Source organism: Schistocerca piceifrons, chromosome 4, assembly GCF_021461385.2.
Source record: "Schistocerca piceifrons isolate TAMUIC-IGC-003096 chromosome 4, iqSchPice1.1, whole genome shotgun sequence".
Classification (NCBI taxonomy): Eukaryota; Metazoa; Arthropoda; class Insecta; order Orthoptera; family Acrididae; genus Schistocerca; species Schistocerca piceifrons.
The window spans coordinates 55373106-55400445 of record NC_060141.1 but is presented as its reverse complement, the minus strand read 5'-3'; the positions used below and the strand labels follow the sequence as shown (position 1 = coordinate 55400445).

The 27340-nt window shown below is 45.0% G+C and overlaps 1 protein-coding gene across 1 annotated transcript in view; it reads right to left on the bottom strand.

The window, feature by feature from the left end:
* The window catches only part of LOC124795589 (LIM/homeobox protein Lhx9-like), a 353505-nt gene that overhangs the window by 281975 nt on the left and 44190 nt on the right, over window positions 1-27340 (bottom strand). The window contains exon 3 of the mRNA XM_047259660.1: window positions 11916-12139. Within this exon, the coding sequence (XP_047115616.1) occupies window positions 11916-12139 (224 nt within the window). The remainder of the gene's footprint in view (window positions 1-11915; window positions 12140-27340) is intronic.

The following is a 27340-nucleotide window of genomic DNA, read 5'->3' as shown; positions in this document are numbered from 1 at the left end:
CGTTTTACCCATGCGTTCTTTGACAATGGAATAATAGAGAATTATTGTGAAGGCGGTTCGATGAACTCTCTGCCAGGCACTTAAGTGCGATTTGCAGAGTATCCATGTAGATGTAGATACAGGTACTATATTTTCCATCTGGTACAAACTGCCGCTATACGGACCGACACAAGCAATTTCGCAGATTTTCGCACTCGGGTTGCTACGTAATTGTGACTTACTTAGTTTCATAATCGAAAAAGGTCTTTCACACATACACACATGTTGATAGAAATATTGTAGCGCTTTTACAACCTCATTACGAAGACGTGGAAACTCTGCCTGAGGAGAGCAAAGCAGTAGTCCTGGAAAGTTTTTACGTAAAAGTATATGTTACTAAAACGGGAATTACTTGGCAGGACAATCAGTTACATCCGGACATACACAGGGACGCTTCCAACTGACTTCGTAGTGTCTTACCGTGGGCAGCGTGCAATCACGTCCACTTAAAGTGCAAGGTCTGCAGTCCATTCCAGACGTTTTCATTTTTGTTCCTGCACTCCTTTTTCCTTCCTAATTTCAAGAGTAACGAATTTTAAATCGAAAAATCGTTCCTGGCACGCCTCTTGATTTAAGATACGTACTTTGTGGCAAAGTCTCCATACTCTCCGTTGAATTCTACATCTACATCTGCGTGATTACTCTGCTATTCACAATAAAGTGCCTGGCCGAGGGTTCAATGAATCACCTTCAAGCAGTCTCTCTACCGTTCCACTCTCGAACGGCACGCGGGAAAAATGAGCACTTAAATTTTTCTTTGCGAGCCCTCATTTCTCGTATTTCATCGTGATGATCATTTTTCCCTATGTATGTGGGTGGCAACAGAATGTTTTCGCAATCGGAGGAGAAAACTGTTGATTGAAATTTCATGAGAAGATCCCGTCGCAACGAAAAACGCCTTTGTTTTAATGATTGCCACCTCAATTCACGTATCATGTCTGTGACACGATCTCCCCTATTTCGCGATAGTACAAAACGAGCTGCCCTTCTTTGTACTTTTTCGATGTCATCCGTCAGTCTCACCTGATGCGGATCCCACACCGCACAGCAATACTCCAGAATAGGGCGGACAAGCGTGATGTAAGCAGTCTCTTTTGCAGACCTGTTGCACCTTCTAAGTGTTCTGCCAATGAATCGCAGTCTTTGGTTTGCTCTAATCACAATATTATCTATGTGATCGTTCTAATTTTGGTTATTTGAAATTGTAATCCCTAAGTATTTACTTGAATTTACAGCCTTCAGATTTGTGTGACTTATCGCGTAATCGAAATTTAGCTGATTTCATTTAGTACTCATGTGAATAACTTCACACTTTTCTTTATTCAGAGTTAATTGCCACTTTTCGCACCATACAGATATCTTATCTAAATCATTTTGCAAGTCGTTTTGATCATCTGATGACTTTACAAGACGGTAAATGACAGCACCATCTGCAAACAAGCTACGACGGCTACTCAGATTGTCTCCTATGTCGTTAATACAGATCAGGAACAATAGAGGGCCTATAACGCTTCCTTGGGTAACGCGGATATTACTTCTGTTTTAGTCGATAGCTTTCCGCCCATTACTACGAACTGTGACCTTTCTCACAGGAAATCACGAATCCAGTCACACAACTGAGGCGATTCTCCGTAGGCACGCAGTTTAGTTAGAAGACGCTTGTGAGGAACGGTGTCGAAAGCATCCTGGAAATCTAAAAGTATGGAATCAAATTGACATCCCCTGTCGATAGCACTTATTACTTCATGAGTATAAAGTGCTAGTTGTGTTTCACAAGAACGATATTTTCTGAAACCCTGCTGACTATGTGTCAATAAACCGTTTTCTTCGAGGTACTTCATAATGTTCGAATACGGTATATGTTAAAAAACTCTACTGCAAATCGACGTTAGGATATAGGCTCTAATTCAGCGGATAACCCCTACTTCCCATTCTGGGTATTGGTGTGACTTGAGCAATTTTCCAGTCGTCAGGTACGGATCTTTCAAATGGTTCAAATGGCTCTGAGCACTATGGGACTTAAAATCTGTGGTCATCAGTCCCCTAGAACTTAGAACTACTTAAACCTAACTAACCTAAGGACATCACACACATCCATGCCCGAGGCAGGATTCGAACCTGCGACCGTAGCAGTCGCGCGGTTGGTTCGGATCTTTCTGTGAGCGAGTGGTTGTAGATAATTGCTAAATATGGAGCTATTTTATCAGCATATAAAACAGCTGCAACTGACAGTGGAATAATTTGTGTGATCCCAGAAATTTTACTATTCATACTACCAATTTCTTCTCGTGCTCCGTGACTGCAAATTTAGCTCAAAGTGTTGCCTGATATACAGAACAAGGAATTCCGTCTGTTGATCGTTGTAATTTTTTGCTCTTTCATTGTCAACTAAATCTTAAATTCTTTCTGTATGGTACATACCATCGTTCTGTAGCAAATTTGGAGTACCCATCGCTTACGTCGAGAACTCTCACTCCCATTTTCTGTCACTTCCATTCATTTTTAAAGGCTTGTGGCGACTGATCGCTAGACTGCCTCTTTTTGTGCGAACAGCCATTGGGTCTGTGAACATCCTTCATTCAACGAGAGAGTAGCGATGGGGAAGCGGAACTGATACCACGATTCTGCCGAAATGAAGAGGGCTGTGCGGACCGAAAAATGCCACAGCGCAATACTAAATGAAATGTCGCCCTGTACCGGCTACTTCCGAGAATGACAGGTCACAGCCGAGACCGGCCACACGCAGCCCGCACACTCGACATGCGTGAGGTTTGGCACGCTGTTGCCCGGCCTGATCTACGGTGTTCTGAAGCGGCCAGTGTGCACTTCTAAGTGGAATATATTCTCCGTTAGGCTTATAACGGGATAGACTCTTATCACCGAAACAATGCAAAGGCAAGTATCTTACGGTGAGACTACCATCTGGCAGCTATTCCGTTTACGTTGGTGCCCCCACATCCAGAGTAGGTGAGCCAGCCGTAACCCCCCCCCCCCCCCCCCCCCAGTACAAATGACTGGTCGAAGTCCCAAAGGCCTCCTACCAACGTGGCACAAGGTGTCTCAATCGTCAAGACATCGCGTTCGCATTCGACAGTCGCGCGTTTCAAATTGAAGTCAGGTCATACACATTTATTTATCCGTGGACGCGGAAAACATTTCGTAGGAATTCTGAGATGGTTTCTGTAACAGACCTGCAGCCTCTTGCTTACCCAAGACTTGTCCAACTGAAGCTGCTTCAGCAGAAAGTGTTCGGTGAGACTGTGTTCCGTCTAAAATGGTAGAGACATTGACGACTTGTTTCGCTGTAGGCTTTTCTGATTCATTCTATTAATTTTGACTTGCCACTACAGATGAATCTATTGTGATACCTGTTCGAGTCGGAAGGAATCACAGTGATCTCAAAATAGTAATCATTTAATGAAACAGGTAATTCAAATGTGTGTTGTCTGGATAGCATAGTCTAGATCATAATCTTTATTATATTTTTTTGTTTCATTGAATATAGGTCGTCTTCATGTCTACAAGTAAATGTTAACTGTAATTTTCCTTTAAATTAAAGTTAGTTACATGTTGCAAATGCAACTGCCAGCATAAAAAAATAAATTGACTGTATCTGGTTACGTAAAGGTTTCTCGCAGCAAATGTACCCCCTCAAATGAACTCTTACTAACACCTTAATGACTATGCAAATGTAAAATTTCTGTAAAGTGGGACTTAAGTCGTGGAAATTTTTAGCTATGTCTATATTTATATATTCCAAAGTGTTTCTTTGCCGCAGGTATTCTCTTTAGAATACCCATACATAAGAGAAATGGATAGACGTATGTATGTGAGTTCCATATGTCCTCTTAAACCACAACACCGATTTCAATCAAACTTGGTACACATATAATTTACTGTCTTGAAATTATCTCTGTGGAGGTACGAGCCATCTACGTATCAGATGGGTGGGGGTGGAGGGTAAGAAAGAAGTGTAGCCTAAGACGCGCGTATACCTGTAGTTCAGTCATCCAATATTTTAGAATGGGAACACTCAGACACTTGCAATAAACTTTATACATAACTTCAAATCTTTACGAAACATTTTCATGCTGATGACCACCATAAATTATAAATCGAAAAAAGTTCATAGCTTACCATATTTTCGTTGATAATGCAGTAAAACTGGCACATGAACCATGACGTTTTAATTTATTACTTCTTTACTACTAACTATGTACGTGACGTATTTTGCAAACAGAGTTCACACATTCTACTGAGTGTAAGAGAGAAAATATGTCATTGTACCACAAATAATTCAGAAGATATGGTCACAAACAATGACATACGTAAAACACAGCCGCATCATGCAAGACGTTTAACTTTGTCAGTTTGTTGCTACTAAATCTATTCGCAACACTTTCCTAAAATTCTCCCTTCCTGTTACAAACCTTACATCCTCGTTACATTTCATAACGCTTCGCAATGTTACATCTAGATACATAATCGAGGTGACTGTGTCAAGTTTCAACCTACTAATGCTGTGTTCGAAAGTTACAGAACAGTTTTTCCTACTAATCTCGATGAATCTTCATTTTCCTACATTTTGAGCGAATTACCACTGGCACACCAACTAGAAATTTTGTCTAAGTCATCTTGAATCCTCCTACAGACACTCAACGACGACATCTTTCGGAAAACCACGGCATCATCAGCAAACAATCTCAGACAGCTGTCCATCGTAGCTGCAAGATCATTTATGTATATGTAGAATAATAACGGTTCTATCACATTTCCCTGGGGCACTCCTGACGGCACACTTGTTTTGATGAACAGTCACGACCGAGGACAACGTACTGGGTCCTACTACTGAAGAAGTGTTCGAACCACTTATATATCTGGGAACGTATTCCGCATGCTCGTACCTTTGTTAACAGCCAGCAGTGGACCATCGTATCAAACGCTTTTCGGAAATCCAGGAATATGGCATCTTCCTGTTGCCCTTCATCCGTGGTTCGCAGATTATCTAGCTAGAAAAGGGCAAGATAAGTATTGCAAGACGGCGCTAGACTTAGAGGAACTGGAATTCATATATGCACGAAAGGGAGGCAGTTATTATGAACGCACTTGCTGTCTCTCGCAAGATTTTTCAGCGATCAATACCTGAGATGGATACTGAAGTGGCCGGCCAGGGTGGCCGAGCGGTTCTAGGCGCTTCAGTCTGGAACCGCGCGACCACTACGGTCGCAGGTTCGAATCTTGCCTCGGGCATGGATGTCTGTGATGTCCTAAGGTTAGTTAGCTTTAAGTAGTTCTAAGTTCTAGGGGACTGAAGTCCCATAATGCTCAGAGCCATTTGAACCATTTTGATACTGGAGTGAACATATTTAGGTCCACCATAGCTCACTATTTAGTAACTGCTTTTCAATAGATGCCGAGTACATTTGATCGGCACGAACCAACACTATAAGCGAAAATACATTACACTTTCGGTCCATCTTTAGGCATCGAGTACTCGTAATATTCAGTTGTGTTAGTTCGAAATGCTTTACAGAAAATAACCTCTTTGCTCTTGGGAAGACCCTACAATGTCATTATCTGATTTGTACAAGTCAGACTGCATCAGCCAGGTGTATAAAATTCAAGGTGAAACCTGTTAAAAATTTGAACTGGAAATTGTAGTTTTACAAAATGTAGTAGGCCGTCAACTGTATACAGTCATACAACGACTCCCTGTAGACGAGTTTCGAAAGTCTACACTGGAATATTGGCGATCCTTGATGGCTCAGAATGTGCCCTACCAAACGACCCCTCCTTCAAAAAATGGTGCAAATGGCTCTGAGCACTATGGGACTTAACATCTATGGTCATCAGTCCCCTAGAACTTAGAACTACTTAAACCTAACTAACCTAAGGACATCACACAACATCCAGTCATCACGAGGCAGAGAAAATACCTGACCCCGCCGGGAATCGAACCCGGGAACCCGGGAGCGGGAAGTGAGAACGCTACCGCACGACCACGAGCTGCGGACGCCCTTCTTCTGGCCAAGCTGTGTCACAAATTTCTTTTCTCCCCAATACTGTTCAGTACCTCCTCATTAGTTACGTGATCTACCCATCGATTCTTCAGGATTCTTCTATAGCACCACATTTCAGAAGCTTCTATTCTCTTGTTGTCTAAATTGTTAATCGTCCATTTTTCACTCCCATACATGGCTACGTTACAAACAAATACTTAAAGAAAAGACTTCATAACAGCTAAATCTGTATCCGATGTAAGATATTTCTCTTTTTTGTAAAGGCCTTGTCGCTACTGCCGTGGAGGCCGAGTTTGCGAGTTCGTGAAACGGCTTCTGGTCCAGTACACTGGTAAGACGTTTTCTCCATCCCATTGTTACACAGGTATGTCACAGGGTCCAGGTAACAGGAGAGGAGAACGAAGGTTCTATAACACTCCAATAAATTAGTAACAAAGTCACACAAATGAGTTAAAAAGGTTTACTTAGCTTCGTGATTAGTTGAATAATTACGTCTACAACACTGTTTGTAATAGAATACAAAAGGATCCTCAATGTCTAAGTGCAAATATGTGAACTTCATATTACATAGCAAATGGAATTTGCAACTGTCTCTTCACTCCTAACAAGGGAACCTCCCCACCGCACCCCCCCTCAGATTTAGTTATAAGTTGGCACAGTGGATAGGCCTTGAAAAACTGAACACAGATCAATAGAGAAAACAGGAAGAAGTTGTGTGGAACAATGAAAAAAATAAGAAAATATACAAACTGAGTAGTGCATGCGCATCATAGGCAACATTAAGGACAACGCCAGGTTTGGAGCGCCGTGGTCCCGTGGTTAGCGTGAGCACCTGCGGAACCAGAGGTCGTTGGTTCAAATACTCCCTCGAGTAAAAATTTTAATTTCTTTATTTTCGCAAAGTTATGATCTGTCCGTTCGTTCATTGACGTCTCTGTTCACTGTAATCAGTTTAGTGTCTGTGTTTTGCGACCGCACCGCAAAACCGCGCGAATAGTAGACGAAACGACGTACCTCTCCAAGGAGAACCGAAAACATTTGATCGCAAGGTCATAGGTCAACCGATTCCTCCACAGGAAAACACGTCTGATATATTCTATACGACACTGGTGACGGCATGTGCTTCACATGACAGGAATATGTTGTCGACCCACCTAACTTGTACACTTGGCGAATGGGTAAAAAGATTCTTCTACCTCGCCCGATTTAGGTTTTCTTGTGGATGTGATAATCACTTCCAAAAAAGTGATGAAAACATAAGAGTTTGTCACATAAACTGTAACAAATGAACGCAACAGTTTCACAGTCGCACAGTTTTCACTGTGCTCTGTCAAAACACGTTTTTAACGTTTTCAATTTTTTCCGTGTGTAGACCGTCAAACCCTGCATATGTCCAAGTAAATCTGAACATGTCCTGGAATTTTGGAGAGCTAAGTTGATTATGTGTGAGTGCCTGAAGTTTGATAATTGTCTGAAAGCAAAAAAATAAACTTTTCACTCGAGGGTAGACTTGAACCAAGGACCTCTCGTCCGTAGGTGCTCACGCTAACCACGGGACCACGGCGCTCCTGAGCTCACATGGTCCTTGATGTTGCCTATCCTGCACGTGGACTACTCAGTTTGTGTATTTTGCTAATTTTTTTCATAGTTCCACACAACTTCTTCCTGTTTTCTCGATTGATCTGTGTTCAGTTTTTCAAGGCCTATCCACTGTGCCAACTTATAACTAAATCTGAGGGGGGTGTGATGGGGAGGTTCCCTTGTAAGAGTTCACTAAACGTCATTCCCTGTCTGTCAGCCCTGGACGATGATCTATAAGCAAGTGGGCGAGAACTGCTCTTCTATCTCCCGAGTACGCTTCTGTCCGTTGTCGTCGGGTCATTGGCTGAGTGTGCTCGGCCAGCAATTGGTCGAGGCGAAGTCAATACCTTCATCCTCAGCGCCGCCCGTGGCGCTGGTGGATCTCATGCAAGCGGCGAGTCTCTATGGTGCTGGCACCAGCTCCCATCTTTGCGCGTGTGGTGCCCTTTCCCTGGCTGTGTCTTGTTTGAACGATACAGAAATCTTCTTCAGAAACGCTATTCTTGGCATTGCCAGTCCTAGATCCTCTCGACTTCGACCATCATCAGTTATTTTCATGCTCAAATAGCAAAACACATCTACTACTTTAAGTGTCTCGTTTGCCCAACCTAATTCCCTCAGTATCACCTGATTTAATTCACCACATTCTACTGTCCTTGTTTTGCTTCTCTTGATGTTCGTGTTATATCTTCCTTTTAAGCTGCTTTTCCAAGCCCTTTTCTGTCTATGACATAATTAAAATATTCTTCTCCCTGAACTTTAATTGCTACTCCAAATTTTCCTTTGGTTTCCTTTACTGCTTGAGCAACGTACCGATTGAATAACACCGGGGATAGGCCACAGCCCTGTCTCACTCCCTTCTCAAATACTGCTTCCCTTTCATGCCTCGCGACCCTTACAACCGCCGTCTGGTTTCTTTACAGGTTGTAAATAGCCTTTCGCTCCATTTTGTCCCTGTCCGAATTTCGTGGTCTTGCGGTAGCGTTCTCGTTTCCCGCGCACGGAGTCCCGGGTTCGATTCCCGGCGGTGTCATGGATTTTTCCTGCCTCTAGATGACTGGGTATTGTCGTGTTGTCTTCATCATCATCATTCATCCCCATTACGGTCGGAGGAAGTTTTTGTAAACAATTAGACACCACTTTCATATTTGTATCTTACTTCTAGCCTGAGTTACCAATTTATGTAATCAAGGAAAGACTTTTCGGTGTATGTTGAGATCTGAGGAATAGACAATTTAGCAATGGAGGGAAGTGCAGGGAGCAAAAACTGAAAGGAAGCACAAAGCTTGTCTACGTTAGTCAGGTGCAAGTGCATATGGGTTGCAAAACTTTCGTAGAGATGGTTCACAAAGGATAGACTAACCTGGACAGCTGCATGAAACTGGTCTTCTTGTTGACGATCACAACTACTGCAGTATCTACTCTTCATCATAAACAATACGAGGGCTTACAGAATGCAGAGATAAATGTAGATGGATGCGGTGGTGTGACAGTAAATTAATTTATGCGCCTTAAGATAGGCAATATGACTTACTTAGTCTGTGCCTGGGATGTGGATGATGTAAGCTGGGTTGCCTACGTAACGTACTGTACATGAAATATTTTCTAGGCCAGTTTTACACTATCTCATGAAAAGCATTCTGAACCTTGTATGTAATGTGGAATTTACCACTAGAAGTCACGAGAGGGGGTGGGGAGTGATGTGTCGTTAGTAGGAAAGCAGTAGCAGCAGAATGGGTCGATCAGAAGAGCTGAGGGAGTTCGATCGTGGACGAAGCACTGGATGTCAGCCGAGAAACAAATCCGTCAGACAAATCTCAACACCTCGAAAACTACCCAAGTTCACTATTAGTGATGTGCAAACGCGAAGGCACACCCGCAGCTGCAACAAGAGCAGGCACACTTGATGTGCTGACGGGCAGTGGCTGTTGACTATTGTGGAGAGTGGTTGCAAGAAGTCACATGAAATAAGGAGAAGGTATCTCTCGGTGATTCCAAAGCGCTTACGGCAGTCCAGCTAAGACAATAACTGTGAGGAGGGAGTTTCCAAAGAACGGGGTACAATGGGCGAACTGCTCCTCTTGGGCCGCATTTTTCTGTAGTCAGTTCTCCGTGCCGCTTGAGGTGGTGTACAGAGCAGCTTACAAATATAGGAAATGAATTTCCTGTATCGGTCCGCAATCATTGTGAATATTCTCCTAATAGAGCTGTCCAGATTGCTTGTTATAATTGCTTTAATCACACACATCAGAAATGTTTTGCATCACCGCGGTTCCCAGAACTCCTGAAGACAGACTTTGACTGTAGACGTTGTATCACAGACACAGTCCTTTTAACTGTTCAGCGATGTCACAAAACCCGCCCAAAGATGTAAGCAATCATGCATGAGCAGCGCCTATTAGACGGAGGGGATCCGACAGCCGATCAGTTCCAGTCATTCCAACAGGAAGGGGGTACATGGCTCGTGTTGTCTGTAGTTCAACCATGCCTAGACGGTCAATACCGCGGTTAGATCGCGTCCTCATTGTTACTATATGTTAGGAAGGGTTCTCAATAAGGGAAGTGTCCAGGCAGCTCAGAGTGAACCAAAGCGGTGGGGTTCGGACATGGAGAAGATACAGAGAGACAGGAACTGTCGATGACATGCCTCGCTCAGGCCGCCCAAGGGCTACTACCGCAGTGGATGACCACTACCTACGGATCATGGCTCGGAGGAACCCTGACAGCAACGCCACCATGTTCAGTAAAGCTTTTCGTACAGCCACAGGACATCGTGTTACGACTCAAATTGTACGCAGTAGGCTGCATGATGCGCAACTTCACTCCCGTCGTCCATGGCGAGGTCCATCTTTGCAACAATGACACCATGCAGCGCGGTACAGATGGGCCCAACAACATCCCTCTCAGGATTGGCATCACGTTCTCTTCACCGATGAGTGTCGATATGCCTTCAACCAGACAATGTTGGAGACGTGTTTGGAGGCAAACCGGTTAGGCTGAACGCCTTAGACACACTGTCCAGCGAATGCAGCAAGGTGGAGGTTCCCTGCTGTTTTGGGGTGACATTATGTGGGACCGACGTTCGCCGCTGGTGGTCATGGATAGAAGGCACCGTAACGGCTGTATGATACGTGGATGCCGTCCTCCGACCGATAGTGCAACCACATGGGCAGCATATTGGCGAGGCATTAGTCTTCATGAACGACAATTCGCTTCCCCATCGTGCACATCTTGTGAATGGCTTCCCCCAGGATAACGACATCGTTCGACTAGAGTGGCCAGCATGTTCTCCAGACGTGAACTCTATCAAACATGCCTGTGATGGATTGAAAAGGTCTGTTTATGGACGACGAAACCCACCAACCATTCTGGGGGATCTACGCCGGATCACTGTTGAGGAGTGGAACAATCTGGACCAACAGTGCCTTGATGAACTTGTGGATAGTTTGCCACGACGAATACCGGCATGCATCAATGCAAGAGGACGTGCGACTGGGTATTAGAGATCTGGACCACCAGCTCTGAAGGTCTCGCTGCATGGTGATACTACATGGAATGTGTGGTTTCCATGAGCAATAGAAAGGGCGGAAAAGTTTATGTTGATCTCTATTCCAAATTTCTGTACAGGTTCTGGAACTCTCGGAACGCACGTGATGCAAATTTTTTTTTGATGTGTGTACTGCAACGTTCCAGCCACTGGCATCATCAGCTATCAAAAAGCTCAGAACTTATAAAAGAATGTTCTCTGTCAATATTAGTGGTTAGGCATATTTTTTTAATGCTGAAATAGACCCTTGTTTCATAAGTTTTAAGCTTTTTGATACCTGATGATGGCAGTAGCGAAACGCCGCAATAAATAAAGAAATTTTAATAAGCGATCTACAAAGTAACGAGTGACGCCACTGGAAAATGGATGATTGGAAACGAGTGATTTGCAGAGACAAAAGAAGCTACACCCTGTGCTGTTCTGATGGAGAGTTTTGGGTCTGGTGAATTCCTGGAGGACGTTACCTGTCCCGTATGTAGTGCCGACGGTGGCGCACAGGGAGGCGGTGTTGGTGTAGGGAGGAAATTTTTCTCTCCTACAGTGTGGTCCCCCTTATAGTACTAAAGAAAAAAACTCTTATGGCTTCAACGCATGAGAAAGAAAAGGCTGCAACAAATCCACAGACGCTCGAAGACTTCTCTGAAAGTGTCCCCAGCCTTTGTGAAGGAGAAGGGTGGACACACGGTGTTATTGTCCACTGACAGGTGTCCGGGTACTGTCGCGCTTACCTGTAGTAGTCCTCCTTGCAGTAGATGTTGCCGTCGCGCGAGAAGCAGGTGAGCTCGGAGGCGAGCGGCAGCTTGCAGTCGCAGCAGCGCAGGCACGCGGAGTGCCACTGGCGGTCGGCGGCCAGCAGGAAGTAGCGGTCGCAGATGCGGGCGCCGCAGCCGGCGCAGCAGCTCGCCTCGAGCGCCGCCGCCGACACCTCGCGCTCCTTCAGCATCCTCCGCCTCTGCGACAGACGCACCGAGGGCTCTGCTCAGGGCGGCTCCGAGCCGGGCAAGAGCGCGCAGCCAAGCTCGCACTACAGGACATTAGCCCCCACCCCCATAAAACAGCAGCAGGTAGTGATATCTACATCTACATAGATACTCCGCAAGCCACATTACGGTGCGTGGCAGACTGTTCCCAGTACCACTACTAGCATTTCTTTCCTGTTCCACTCGCAAACAGGCCGAGGTAGAGACGACTATCTGCATGCCTCCGTATGAGCTCCAATTTCTCGTATCTTATCTTCGTGGTTCTTACGTGCAATGTACACTACTGGCCATTAAAATTGCTACACCACGAAGATGACGTGCTACAGACGTCAAATTTAACCGACAGGAAGAAGGTGCTGTGATATGCAAATGATTAGCTTTCCAGAGCATTCACTCAAGGTTGGCGCCGGTGGCGACACCTACAACGTGTTGACACGGTGAAAGTTTCCAACCGATTTCTCATACACAAACAGCAGTTGACCGGCGTTGCCTGTGAAACATTGTTGTGATGCCTCGTGTAAGGAGGACAAATGCGTACCATCACGTTTCCAACTTTGATAAAGATCGGATTGTAGCCAATCGCGATTGCGGTTTATCGTATCGCGACATTGCTTCTCTCGTTGGTCGAGATCCGATGACTGTTAGCAGAATATGGAATCGGTGGGCTTAGGAGGGTAATACGGAACGCCGTGCTGGATCCCAACGGCCTCGTATCACTAGCAGTCGAGATGACAGGCATCTTATCCGCATGGCTGTAACGAATCGTGCAGCCACGTCTCGATCCCTGAGTCAACAGATGGGGGCGTTTGCAAGACAACAACCGTCTGCACGAACAGTTCGACGACGTTTGCAGCAGCATGGACTATCAGCTCGGAGACCATGGCTGCGGTTACCCTTGACGCTGCTTCCCAGACAGGAGCGCCTGCCGATGGTGTACTCAACGACGAACCTGGGTGCACGAATGACAAAACTTCATTTTTTCGGATGAATCCAGGTTCTGTTTACAGTATCATGTTGGTCGCATCCGTGTTTGGCGACATTGCGGTGAACGCACATTGGAAGCGTGTATTCGTCATCGCCATACTGTCGTATCACCTGGCGTGATGGTATGAGGTGCCATTTGTTACGCGTCTCGGTCAGCTCTTGTTCGCATTGACAGCACTTGGAACAGTGGACATTACATTTCAGATGTGTTACGACCCGTGGCTCTACCCTTCATACGATCCCTACGAAACCCTACATTTCAGCAGGATAGTTGCAGGTCCTGTACGGGCCTTTGTGGATACAGAAATTGTTCGACTGCTGCCCTGGCCAGCTCATTCTCCAGATCTCTCACCAATTGAAAACGTCTGGTCAATGGTGGCCGAGCAACTGGCTCGTCACAATACGCCAGTCACTACACTTGCTGAACTGTGGTATCGTTTTGAAGCTGCATGGGCAGCTGTACCTGTACACGCCATCCAAGCTCTGTTAGACTCAATGCCCAGGCGTATCAAGGCCGTTATTACGGCCAAAGATGGTTGTTCTGGGTACGGATTTCTCAGGATCCATGCACCCAAATTGTGTGAAAATGTAATCACATGTCAGTTCTAGTATAATGTACTTGTCCAATGAATACCCGTTTATCATCTGCATTTCTTCTTGGTGTAGCAATTTTAATGGCCAGTAGTGTAGTTGTAGTGTGTGAACTATATATTGTAAGGATGGAAAACACACAATGGACTAATACTGACCGATGAGCTGACCTAATTGTGTGCAAAACAAAAAAAAAAAAAAAAAAAAAAAACAAAAAAAAGTGATGTCGGCGGCTCCCAGTTTCTGTCAAGCGTTCATTTATGTTTCTTTTCTTACCAATGTTACTAATACCAAAGCAAATGTGAAAGTCGGAAATCCGGTTTCGGGTATTCGACACACGTTTGGATGACCTTGACGCTACGTGGTGCAGAAAGGATGGAACGGAGAAAAATTATGACAGTCGTGGGCAGGGTAGCCTGATGTGCGTACGTAGCTTTATCACGCCTGACGATGTTAACATCTTTTTGAATGTAAAAACAACTGCGTTTTTTGGTAAGCAAGATTATCCGACCCTAATCTAAGATGGAATTTGAAGCCAATGCAACTTCAAGGAAAGTGACTACCGGAAGCAGCGCGAGAGTAATAAATTAATTCCGTCTTGCTGGAGGCGTGAAGAGCCTAGCCAATTATCATTCTGCAATCTTCAACTACAGCATCGCAACTAGTATGATAAACAAGGCAAGGCTTTTTGTTAACTCACAGTCACAAACCTAATATACAACTACTAAATGGATTCAGTTATTTAAGGGCATCTGTTAAATTCATTGCCCTAAAGTCACAAACAGAATCATAATTTCCTGGTCACTATATTTAACTAATTTTGATTGAATCGAAACAGTCAAAAGATCCTATAAAATAATTTGAATAATTTCAAAATCACTACAATGTTAAGTTGTCGTAAGGGTTTTTAACAGGAAAAGACAGCTTCAAGTTTATTTACATGAATACAAAATATAATAGTCACATTCCTAATTCATTTAATACTTTCAGTTTTGAGATTACATTCACCTGATTTTCAGTTATTTAATTTTCTTTAATACTTAACTCTAAAAATCTAAATATAGTAGCGATTGAGATACATCATAATCTCACAGATTTCTTGCAGCTTGATTCCAAGTGGGACACTGAAAATTAATCGCAATTATGTAACATCAGTAACAGGTAAACGGCATCTAAAAGAAAAAGTTTGAATTGCTCCTACAGATCTTCGTAGAATTAGTTTATATTTTAGACAGACTCTCGTATAGTAAGATTATACCCCTGTGTTAATCCGTTCCCTTCTGTGGTGATAAAACACTAAGCTAGGCAATGAAGTGTTTATTCAATGTAAATCCTTTGTTATCTGCCAAAATTATTGCAAATCGAGCCCTGTTCTCCTCAGTGTACTTTTCACAAAGGTCAAAGAAAAAATTAGTGCCCTAAAATTGACAATATTCGGCCGCTGAGTCACACACAGTCAAATATGTAATTTAATATAATTAGAGTCAGCAAAATAGAAACAATTACTTAGTGCACGTCAAATGCCATTTCTCATCTGACCGAACAAAATGTGGACGTAGAAGGATTTCTTTCCAATAAATTCAGATATTATTCTATAGCTTGTTAAACATCACAGAAAGCAAACATAGTTATTACAATGGCTAAAAGTTTTTAGTTTCGTACTTAAAAAGAAATACTTTCCCTGCTACTCAAACATTAAAAAGTTCTAAAACACAATTCTTGTGCTTAAAAAATTTTGAAACGGATCGGTCACACGTGGAATCGGTGGGTTCGGTTACAGCATTACAGCCCGTCTTTTGGAATCAGCGCAGTACTGTTGGTCGATATGCAGACGTAACAAAATGGCAGAAGGCGGCTGTCGTGTTTCGACGTAGCGATGACCACACCATGAATAAGGTTCCCGGATTTTGTTGGTGTATCATGGTAGACTTTCCAACGTGTCTGCGACGAATTGTGTGCCGCTGGCAGGAAAGTAACACCGTGTAAGAAGTGTGGTCTTAAAAACATCCAAAAACCGACTGCAAATTTTTAAGGCGGTGACTGGGTGGTAGCAACACAGCACAAACAAATCGAGGTCAATAAAGACATATTTAAAAAAAAAGCGAAGCACCAATATGGAATTGTCCGAATGGGACGGAAATCGGTGCATGTGATATACTTGTACAGATAAATAAATGATTACAATTTCGGAAAAACTGGATGATATATTCGAGAGAAAAAGTTTCACAAATTGAGCACGTCAATAACGCTTTGGTGCACCTCTGGCCCTTATGCAAACAATTAGTCGGCTTGGCATTGATTGATAGAGCCAACGGCCTTGTCATAGTGGTAACACCGTTTCTTCGCGTTAAATCACTGCAGTTCAGTATTGTCGGGCTTGGCTAACACTTGGATGGGTGACTGCCCAGGTCTGCCGAGTGTTGCTGGCTAGCAGGGTGCACTCAGCTCTTGTGAGGTGAGTTGAGGAGCTCCTTGACTGAAAAGTAGCGACTCTGGTCACGAAAACTGACACGGCTGGGGGAGCGGTGTGCCGACAACAGGCCCTTCGCATCCTATGACGCCCAGCGGTCAAAGATGACACGGCGGTTGGTCGGACGTAGTTTAGAGGTGATTAGAGAGTCGTTGGACGTCTTCCTCAGTGTTAACGAGCCAAATTATGTCCAATTGGCGCGTTAGATGGTCTTCATCCAGAGCTGGTTGGAGGGTCCTGCCCATAATGGTCAAAACGTACTCAGTTGAGGAGAGATCCAGTTATCTCACTTCCCAAGGGAAAGTTTGGCAAGCATGAAGACAAGCATTAGTAATGCTCTCCGTTTGCGGGCCCGCATTATGTTGCTGAAATTTAAATCCCGGATGGATTGCCATAAAGGGCAAAAAAATGGAGCGTAGAATATCGCCGACGTACCGTTGTGTCTCGGGTGATAACCAAAGGAGTCCTGCAATGAAGGTAAATGACATTTTGCACTATCACTCCTAGTTGTTGGGCCGTATGGCGGGTGACAGTGAAGTTGGTATTCCACCACCGGCTGGGGCATCTCTAAGTACGCACTTGGCCTAGAATCTATTGAATATATCATCCAATGTTTGTAAGATTGTTATCACTTATTTGTCTGTAGATGTACATCACATATTTCTGTCCCATATGGATAATTCATTCGCGATCAGTCTGTTATTTATCTATTATATTATATAACATTTTGTTGTAGAGCGTATTTTTCGACGGTTATCTCCAGGCCCATAAGATATATCCACGGTACCTTGGCGTTATACTTGATAGAATGCTGTCGGTTAAACAGCATCTAACAAAGCCTGCAGCTAAATTGATGTCAAGAAATAATATTCTGCAAAAATTATGTCGTACAATACGGGATTCTGTATCTTCGATCTTATAACATTTGCCCTCGTCTTTGTCCACTCAGCGGCAGGTTATTACAGTCCCGTCTGGATAAAAAGCAGCCCCACGAAGCTGGTGGATATGCTGATAAATTAAAAATGCGGACTGTTACTGGCACAATCAAGTCCACCCCAGTATTATGAGTATGTGCCCTGAGCAGCATTTCACTACCTAACCTGAGAAGAAAGAATATCCCTCTAAGGGACTATAAGAAAACCTGCAACAACCACGAACTGGCAATTCATGTGGACATAACTGCTATCCGAAGCAACGAACTCCGCTCCAGACATCCCACACTCAAAACAGGTATCAACCTGATGATTTGTAACTTCAATCTCCCCGAAGTAAAGCCGCAAGAATGGTATAATATTACTCAGCAGGGCTCCATAGCTTTCTCCAAGCTAACAAACCACGGAAACTTGATCTGCCCCGTAGAACATGTACACCCAAAAGGATCCACACTAACCATGAGAGATGAAGTAACCGACTGTACAGATGGCAAAAGATTGCCACTGCAGAGAGCATCTGTGGCTTCCCAACACACAGTCAGACACATTGTAGAAGACTGCCCTCAAAATTAGTACCTCGGAAATTCCAAGGATTTGTTGGACACTACTGCAGATGTGATAATTTATATAAACAATGTGTCTCTAAATTTGTAAATTATGTATACACTTTATTCGTGTTTCTAAAGTGATGGGTAGCTGCCATGCTAAAATAATAATAATAATAATGATGATGATCGCCGCGCGGGATTAGCCGCGCGGTCTGGGGGGCTGCAGCCATGCATTGTGCGGCTGGTCCCGGCGGAGGTCCGAGTCCTCCCTCGGGCATGGGTGTGTGTTTGCCCTTAGGATAATTTAGGTTAAGTAGTGTGTAAGCTTAGGGACTGATGACCTTAGCAATTAAGACCCATAAGATTTCACACACATTTGAACATTTTTGAATAATGATCATTGATTTGAAATTCGACAGGAATTGGTGCTGTCAGAGGATGTAGGTGCGTCTCAACCAGTTCGCGAGGTAACTATACGCAGTTGATATTTGGAGTCGAACATCTGCCGAAAAGGCCAGTCCTCACAGCGACGTATAAAGCTGTACGTCTTCGATGGGCCAAAGTATACCGAAACTGGGCATAAGCTTACTGGAGGTGTGCAGCGTCATCAGACAAGTGTTTTCAAATGATGCGATGCGACGAGTGCACCGATAGCCAAAGTAAGGGTTGTGGAGGGTGTAATTCAAGCTGGAGCCACTTCTGCGACGTTGTGAGGTTCTCTTGCGTACCATGACTTGGGCTCACTCATTCAGGTTACCGTGAAAGTGAACCACGATGTTTATTTATTCTCTGTGACCAAATGTTTCTTTTTCGTCTACATCTTCACGAAGAGAATTCCGTAGACGCACCCGTCTTCGAATACGACAAGAGCCGTGCACACACAGGTCCACTCATACACATCTACTTTGTCGAATATGCCGGCACCCTATCGCCAACTGGCTCACCAAATTACCTGACCTTAATCCCAAACAAAGTGTGTGGGACTACTTGGAACAGCAGACGTAACGTAACAGGTAACATCCCAAAAATTTGGTAGCTTTCACTCCAAGGTGTTCCAACGCTGGCCCAAACGGCAAGGGCACAGCCAGGCCCACCCCTCAGCACGCTCGCGGACCGGCGCCCCTGCTATAGGCTGCCCGCCTTGCGGTCCTCCTAGAAGCATTCTGTGCAAGTACTGACCTCATAGCCCACAGCCACGTGCCCTCGGCCGATGCAGAGCTGTCGCATACCCTCTGATCCGGATGCCTAACGACAGAACTGCCCACCTGTGCCCGTCGATGTCCGGCCACTTGCCGGCTAGCATGCAAGCTCCAACGGCCTACTTTACGGGATCTAATTGTCAGTGACTCTAAGCTTCAGAACTAGGAGCGATTCTGTCCCCAGGTGAAGGAGGCCGGAAAAATAGACTTTAGACTTCGACGTTCCATCGATACCACCGAGCGAGGTTCAAAATGGTTCAAATGGGTCTGAGCACTATGGGACTTAACATCTGAGGTCATCAGTCCCCTAGAACTTAGAACTACTTAAACCTAACTAACCTAGGGACATCACACACATCCACGCCCGAGGCAGGATTCGAACTTGCAACCGTAGCAGTCGCGCGGTTCGGGACTGACGCGCCTAGAACCGCTTGGCCACCGCGGCCGGCAAGTTAGCAGAGATAAATAGCTATGAAGCACGGTTATCGGCCATTCGAAGTTGACTATGCGTAAAACAAATCAACACTTGACATTTTTGCTGAACTGATTACAATCCCAGAAAGGACATGATGTAAATAAAATGGATCAAATGACTCTGAGCACTTTGGGACTTAACATCTGAGGTCATCAGTCCCACATAACTTAGAATTAGTTAAAACTAACTAACCTAATGACATCACACACATCCATGAGCGAGGCAGGGTTCGAACCTGCGACCGTAGCAGTCGCGCGGTTCCGGACTGAAGCGCCTAGAACCGCTCTGTCACAGCGGCCGGCAATGATGTGAATGGTATGAAAACTAATAAAAAAGTAAAATTTTCTGCTACTTTCTGACTGATGGCTAAGCTAGAGACAGATTTATGTGTACTGCATAGAACGTAGTTGTAAGACGACCAATAGGTCTGCAACAAAATTAAATGATAACTCCTTCGAAACCTAATAATTGTCTCCCATTGAGATGCTTCAATTTGAATTTTGGCTTAAAAGTGCCTACAACCTTCCTCTGAAATGTTGCAAAAGCGTGTCCACCAGCTACATCACTCTCGTGCTCGGCGACGTATCAAACGGCAAGATGTCGACACGTACGAAAAAACCACCACAACTCAGAAGTTCCTGTAAACAGTTACGTGCATTAATTACGTCACACTGGCACCAAATTTCACCACAATTCTGCCCAACGCCATCACGGACTTGACACATGATGGGAAGGTTTTCGTACCTCCTCTTACCCAAATTTCACGTCTTCTTGTGACGCTTCTGCGATGGAGGTCAGAACCGCGTGATTCAGCGTTGAAATCGCGCTGTTTTCTTATGCGCGGCCGAGTAAATCATTTCAGACGCACCGCTGCTCAGAAGCAACACGTATAGGCCTCGGCATGCTGCATAAAGGATACTCTAAGGACACCATGGGGCTAAAACCCCATTGAATATGATGTGGCTCCTTTGAAGTGCGACGGCAATTTTTGCTCTAGTATACGGGATGGTGGAACCACAGAGTGTGTGTGTGTGTGTGTGTGTGTGTGTGTGTGTGTGTGTGTGTGTACACGTTACTAGAAGCGAAAGAAGTCTCGATAAACATGATCCTTAAAACGCAATACCTTAGGAGCTATGAGCACTTGTACATCTTCGATAATGTGAATCAGATTACTTTTACTACACACTCTTAACGCTTTGAGAAGTGGTAAGTTGATCAAAACAAGAAAAAAATGCCCAGAAAACACGGGCTCTGAAGTGCACACCTTAAGATCTATGAGCGCTTGTTCATATTCGCCTGTTGATCACACCTCCCCTACTGAACACGTGCTCATAGCTCCTAAGATAAGCACTTTAGATTCCACGTTTACTGGACATTTCTTTCTTGTTTTGGTCCACACTACTTCCTCCCAAAAAATGGAAAGCACAGAGATTGCAATAGGAGAGATTTATTTCACAGTATCGAAAATGAGGAATTGCTCATTGCTCTTACGGTATGAATTCCAGGGCGCCCATGTTTACTGAAATTTTTGCTTCTAATACCACATATTTTCACGTTATACAGCGTCATTAAGATGCCCCTACTGATAGGTTTTATGCAACCCGAAAAACATTCAAAACTCATGTTGACAATTCTCTCGCTCACTGTATTCAAACTATTAATCCTACACAAAAAATGAACAGGCCCTTTTTGTAGAAAATTTAATGTAATTAAATTTACCACTAGAATACAGAAAGATCTTGTTCATTTTTTATGTGGGACTAATAGTTTGTGTATAGCGAGTGAGAGAATATGGAAATCTCACTTGTGGTTTTATCAGTGTACCCCAGATGTCTACAACTAGTGTAAGCCACGAAATAGTGCTAACGTGTTTCAGATGTCTGCGAGTCGTGAAGCTGAGGCGGGCTGTGTGGACCAGCTCGGTATTCATCTAGTGGGACGTGGAAAACCGCCTAAAAACCACATCCAGACCGAACGGCACACTGGCCCACGTCGTTAATCCGCCAGGAGGATTCGATCTGGGACCGGCGCGCCTACCGGAGTCCAGGAAGCAGAGCACATATATATACAGGGTGTTTCAAAAATGACCGGTATATTTGAAACGGCAATACAAACTAAACGAGCAACGATAGAAATACACCGTTTGTTGCAATATGCTTGGGACAACAGTACATTTTCAGGCAGACAAACATTCGAAATTACAGTAGTTACAATTGTCAACAACAGATGGCGCTGCGGTCTGGGAAACTCTATAGTACGATATTTTGCACATATCCACCATGCGTAGCAATAACATGGCGTAGTCTCTGAATGAAATTACCCGAAACCTTTGACAACGTGTCTGGCGGAATGGCTTCACATGCAGATGAGATGTACTGCTTCAGCTGTTCAATTGTTTCTGGATTCTGGCGGTACACCTGGTCTTTCAAGTGTCCCCACAGAAAGACGTCACAGGGGTTCATGTCTGGCGAATAGGGAGGCCAATCCACGCCGCCTCCTGTATGTTTCGAATAGCCCAAAGCAATCACACGATCATCGAAATATTCATTCAGGAAATTAAAGACGTCGGCCGTGCGATGTGGCCGGGCACCATCTTGCATAAACCACGAGGTGTTCGCAGTGTCGTCTAAGGCAGTTTGTACCGCCACAAATTCACGAAGAATGTCCAGATAGCGTGATGCAGTAATCGTTTCGGATCTGAAAAATGGGCCAATGATTCCTTTGGAAGAAATGGCGGCCCAGACCAGTACTTTTTGAGGATGCAGGACGATGGGACTGCAACATGGGGCTTTTCGGTTCCCCATATGCGCCAGTTCTGTTTATTGACGAAGCCGTCCAGGTAAAAATAAGCTTCGTCAGTAAACCAAATGCTGCCCACATGCATATCGCCGTCATCAATCCTGTGCACTATATCGTTAGCGAATGTCTCTCGTGCAGCAATGGTAGCGGCGCTGAGGGGTTGCCGCGTTTGAATTTTGTACGGATAGAGGTGTAAACTCTGGCGCATGCGACGATACGTGGACGTTGGCGTCATTTGGACCGCAGCTGCAACACGGTGAACGGAAACCCGAGGCCGCTGTTGGATCACCTGCTGCACTAGCTGCGCGTTGCCCTCTGTGGTTGCCGTACCCAGTCGCCCTACCTTTCCAGCACGTTCATCCGTCACGTTCCCAGTCCGTTGAAATTTTTCAAACAGATCCTTTATTGTATCGTTTTTCGGTCCTTTGGTTACATTAAACCTCCGTTGAAAACTTCGTCTTGTTGCAACAACGCTGTGTTCTAGGCGGTGGAATTCCAACACCAGAAAAATCCTCTGTTCTAAGGAATAAACCATGTTGTCTACAGCACACTTGCACGTTGTGAACAGCACACGCTTACAGCAGAAAGACGACGTACAGAATGGCGCACCCACAGACTGCGTTGTCTTCTATATCTTTCACATCACTTGCAGCGCCATCTGTTGTTGAAAATTGTAACTACTGTAATTTAGAAAGTTTGTCCGCCTGAAAATGTACTGTTGTCCCAAGCATATTGCAACAAACGGTGTATTTCTATCGCTGCTCGTTTAGTTTTTATTGCCATTTCAAATATACCGGTCATTTTTGAAACACCCTATATATATATATCTTTAGGGTGAGAATTATTGAACTATATGAAATGAAATCGTCATAACTTCTGAACGGTTTGCATTAGGACGTTCAAACCTGCGTGGTTGACCGCTGTACATGATGGAAATTAGTATGCGCATGAGCATGATTTGGTTTAGCGATGAAGCCCACTTACATTCGGATGGGTTCGTCGATAAGCAAAATTGACGCATTTTGGGGACTGAGAATCCCAATTCGCGATCGAGAAGTCTCTTCACTCACAACGGGTGATTGTGTGGCGTGCAATGTCCAGTTACGGAACAATCAGTGCGACATTCCTTGATGGCGCGGTGGCTGCCGAACGGTGCATAAAGGTTTTGGAAGATGATTTCACCCTCCTTATCCAAAGTGACCCTCATTTCCACAAGACCTGGTTCGTTCAAGACGAAAGTCGACTCCATCATCGGAGAGTGTTTGATGCCCTGGGGGAGGACTTTGGGGACCACATCCTGGCTTTGGGGTAGCCAGAGTCAGTGCAATGTTTACAAAGGCGGAATTGGCATGGGCCTCGATTGACCGCCATTTTCTCCGGATCTGAACACATGCGACTAATTTTTGTGGGGACATATTAAAGACAAGGTGTGTACAGCAGTAAACCGAAAACCATTGCTGCGCTGAAAACAGCCATTCAGGAGGTCTTCTACAGCATCGATGTTCTGACGCTTCAGTGGGTCATGCAGAATTTCGCTATTCGTCTGCGTCAAATCATCGCCAATGTTGGCAGGCATATCGAAAGTGTCATATATATACTGATAAGCCAAAACGTAATGGGTACTGACCTCTGAAAAGCTGAATGCAGTCTGTTGGTGTTGCTGGCACATGGCGCGGTTAAGCTGGGTCCACACGAAAGGAATGTTCGCGGAACGGTAGCTGCTCGGTGAATGGATACACTTCTGGGGCGCACGTGATAGCAGGTGCAGCAGTGCACAAGGGGCGGAACGCTTGGGCTGCCAGCCTGTTATTCCGCAGACGGAAGTGGACCAAACCACCGGCAGCGGTAAGTAAATACAAGTGCCTCTGCCCCGCCTTTCCGAGCAGACTTATAGTCACCAGAGCCCTAGGACGTCTCATGCAGGAAGTAACGTGACATCCCAAACTGCTATGCAAGGCCCATCTGTGTTTGTGGGATGTGTTCTGAATTTTACAGTTAGTAAGAGTCGTGTGGCTCAACACGGTAATCGTTCACGGCAGTACGCTGTCGTGAGCTTAGAAACACGTTGGGCCTGCGGAGTTTAAATGGCAGAGATGGGGTTGCTTCCCGCACGTTTCAAATCAACGAGGTATACAGGGTGTTACAAAAAGGTACGGCCAAACTTTCAGGAAACATTCCTCACACACAAATAAAGAAAAGATCTTATGTGGACATGTGTCCGGAAACGCTTAATTTCCATGTTAGAGTTCATTTTAGTTTCGTCAGTATGTACTGTACTTCCTCGATTCACCGCCAGTTGGCCCAATTGAAGGAAGGTAATGTTGACTTCAGTGCTTGTGTTGACATGCGACTCATTGCTCTACAGTACCAGCATCAAGCACATCAGTACGTAGCATCAACAGGTTAGTGTTCATCACGAACGTGGTTTTGCAGTCAGTGCAATGTTTACAAACGCGGAGTTGGCAGTTGCCCATTTGATGTATGTATTAGTACGGGGCAATATCCGTGGAGCGGTACGTTTGTATCGAGACAGATTTCCAGAACGAAGGTGTCCCGACAGGAAGACGTTCGAAGCAATTGATGGGCGTCTTAGGGAGCACGGAATATTCCAGCTTATGACTCGCGACTGGGGAAGACCTAGAACGACGAGGACACCTGCAATGGACGAGGCAATTCTTCGTGCAGTTGACGATAACCCTAATGTCAGCGTCAGAGAAGTTGCTGGTGTACAAGGTAACGTTGACCACGTCACTGTATGGAGAGTGCTACGGGAGAACCAGTTGTTTCCGTACCATGTACAGCGCGTGCAGGCACTATCAGCAGCTGATTGGCCTCCACGGGTACACTTCTGCGAATGGTTCATCCAACAATGTGTCAATCCTCATTTCAGTGCAAATGTTCTCTTTACGGACGAGGCTTCGTACCAACGTGATCAAATTGTAAATTTTCACAATCAACATGTGTGGGCTGACGAGAATCCGCACGCAATCGTGCAATCACGTCATCAACACAGATTTCCTGTGAACGTTTGGGCAGGCATTGTTGGTGATGTCTTGATTGGGCCCCATGTTCTTCCACCTACGCTCAATGGAGCACGTTATCATTTCATACGGGATATTCTACCTGTGCTGCTAGAACATGTGCCTTTACGACACAACATGTGGTTCATGCACGATGGAGCGCCTGCACATTTCAGTCGAAGTGTTCGTACGCTTCTCAACAGATTCGGTGACCGATGGATTGGTAGAGGCGAACCAATTCCATGGCCTCCACGCTCTCCTGACCTCACCCCTCTTGACTTTCATTTATGGGCGCATTTGAAAGCTCTTGTCTACGCAACCCCGGTACCAAATGTAGAGACTCTTGGTGCTCGTATTGTGGACGGCTGTGATACAGTACGCCATTCTCCAGGGCTGCATCAGCGCATCAGGGATTCCATGCGACGGAGGGTGGATGCATGTATCCTCGTCAACGGAGGACATTTTGAACATTTCCTGTAACAAAGTGTTTGAAGTCACGCTGGTACGTTCTGTTGCCGTGTGTTTCCATTTCATGATTAATGTGATTTGAAGAGAAGTAATAAAATGAGCTCTAACACGCAAAGTAAGCGTTTCCGGACACATGTCCACTTAACATATTTTCTTTCTTTGTGTGTGAGGAATGTTTCCTGAAAGTTTAGCCGTACCTTTTTGTAACACCCTGTATATTAAACTTAAAGGTGATTTGACATTTTGTTATCTTAATTGAAATAAAGAACGTCGTCAAAGAAACATTACACTTTGATCTTGCCAAAAGCCGAGAAGCGATTCTTCTTGGTGTTGTAGCTCGTGCGCCGACTATAACACCACGTTCAAACTCACTTAAATCTTGATAACGGTGCCATTTTAGCAGCAACAATCGATCTAACAACTGCGCCAGACACCTGTTGTCTTACACTACTGGCCATTAGAATTGCTACACCACGAAGATGACGTGCTACAGACGCGAAATTTAACCGACAGGAAGAAGATGCTTCGATATGCAAATGATTAGCTTTTCAGAGCATTCACACAAGGTTGGTGCCGGTGGCGACACCTACAACATGCTGATATGAGGAACGTTTGCAACAGATTTCTCATACACAATGCTTCGTGTAAGAAAGAGAAATGCATACCATCACGCTTCCGACTTTAATAAAGGTCGGATTGTAGGCTATTGCGATTGCGGTTTATCGTATCGCGACATTGCTGATCGCATTGGTCGAGATCCAGAATAGCAGAATATGGAATCGGTGGGTTCAGGAGGGTAATACGGAACGCCGTGCTGGATCCCAACGGCCTCGTATCACTAGCAGTCGAGATGACAGACATTTACGCGCATGGCTGTAACGGATCGTGCAGCCACGTCTCGATCCCTGAGTCAACAGATGGGGACGTTTGCAAGACAACAACCATCTGCACGAACAGTTCGATGACGTTTGCAGCAGCATGGACTATCAGCTCGGAGACCGTGGCTGCGGTTACCCTTGACGCTGCATCACAGACAAGAGCGCCTGCGATGGCGTACTCAACGAGGAACCTGGGTGCACGAATGGCAAAACGTCTTATTTTTCGGATGTATCCAGGTTCTGTTTACAGCATCATTATGGTCGCATCCGTATTTGGCGACATCGCGGTGAGCGCACATTGGAAGCGTGCATTCGTCGTCGCCATACTGGCGTATCATCCGGCTTGATGGTATGGGGTGCCATTGGTTACACGTCTCGGTCACCTCTTGTTCGCATCGATGGCACTTTGAACAGTGGACGTTACATTTCATATGTGTTACGACCCGCGGCTCTACCCTTCATTCAATCCCTGCGAAACCCTACATTTCAGCAGGATAATGCACGACCGCATGTTGCAGGTCCTGTACGGGCCTTTCTGGATACAGAAAATGTTCGACTGCTGCCCTGGCCAGCACATTCTCCAGATCTCTCACCAATTGAAAACGTCTGGTCAATGGTGGCCGAGCAACTGACTCTTCACAATACGCCAGTCGCTACTCTTGATGAACTGTGGTATCGTGTTGAAGCTGCACGGGTAGCTGTACCTGTACACGCCATCCAAGCTCTGTTTGACTCAATGCCCAGGCGTATCAAGGCCGTTATTACGGCCAGAGGTGTTTGTTATGGGTACTGATTTCTCAGGACCTATA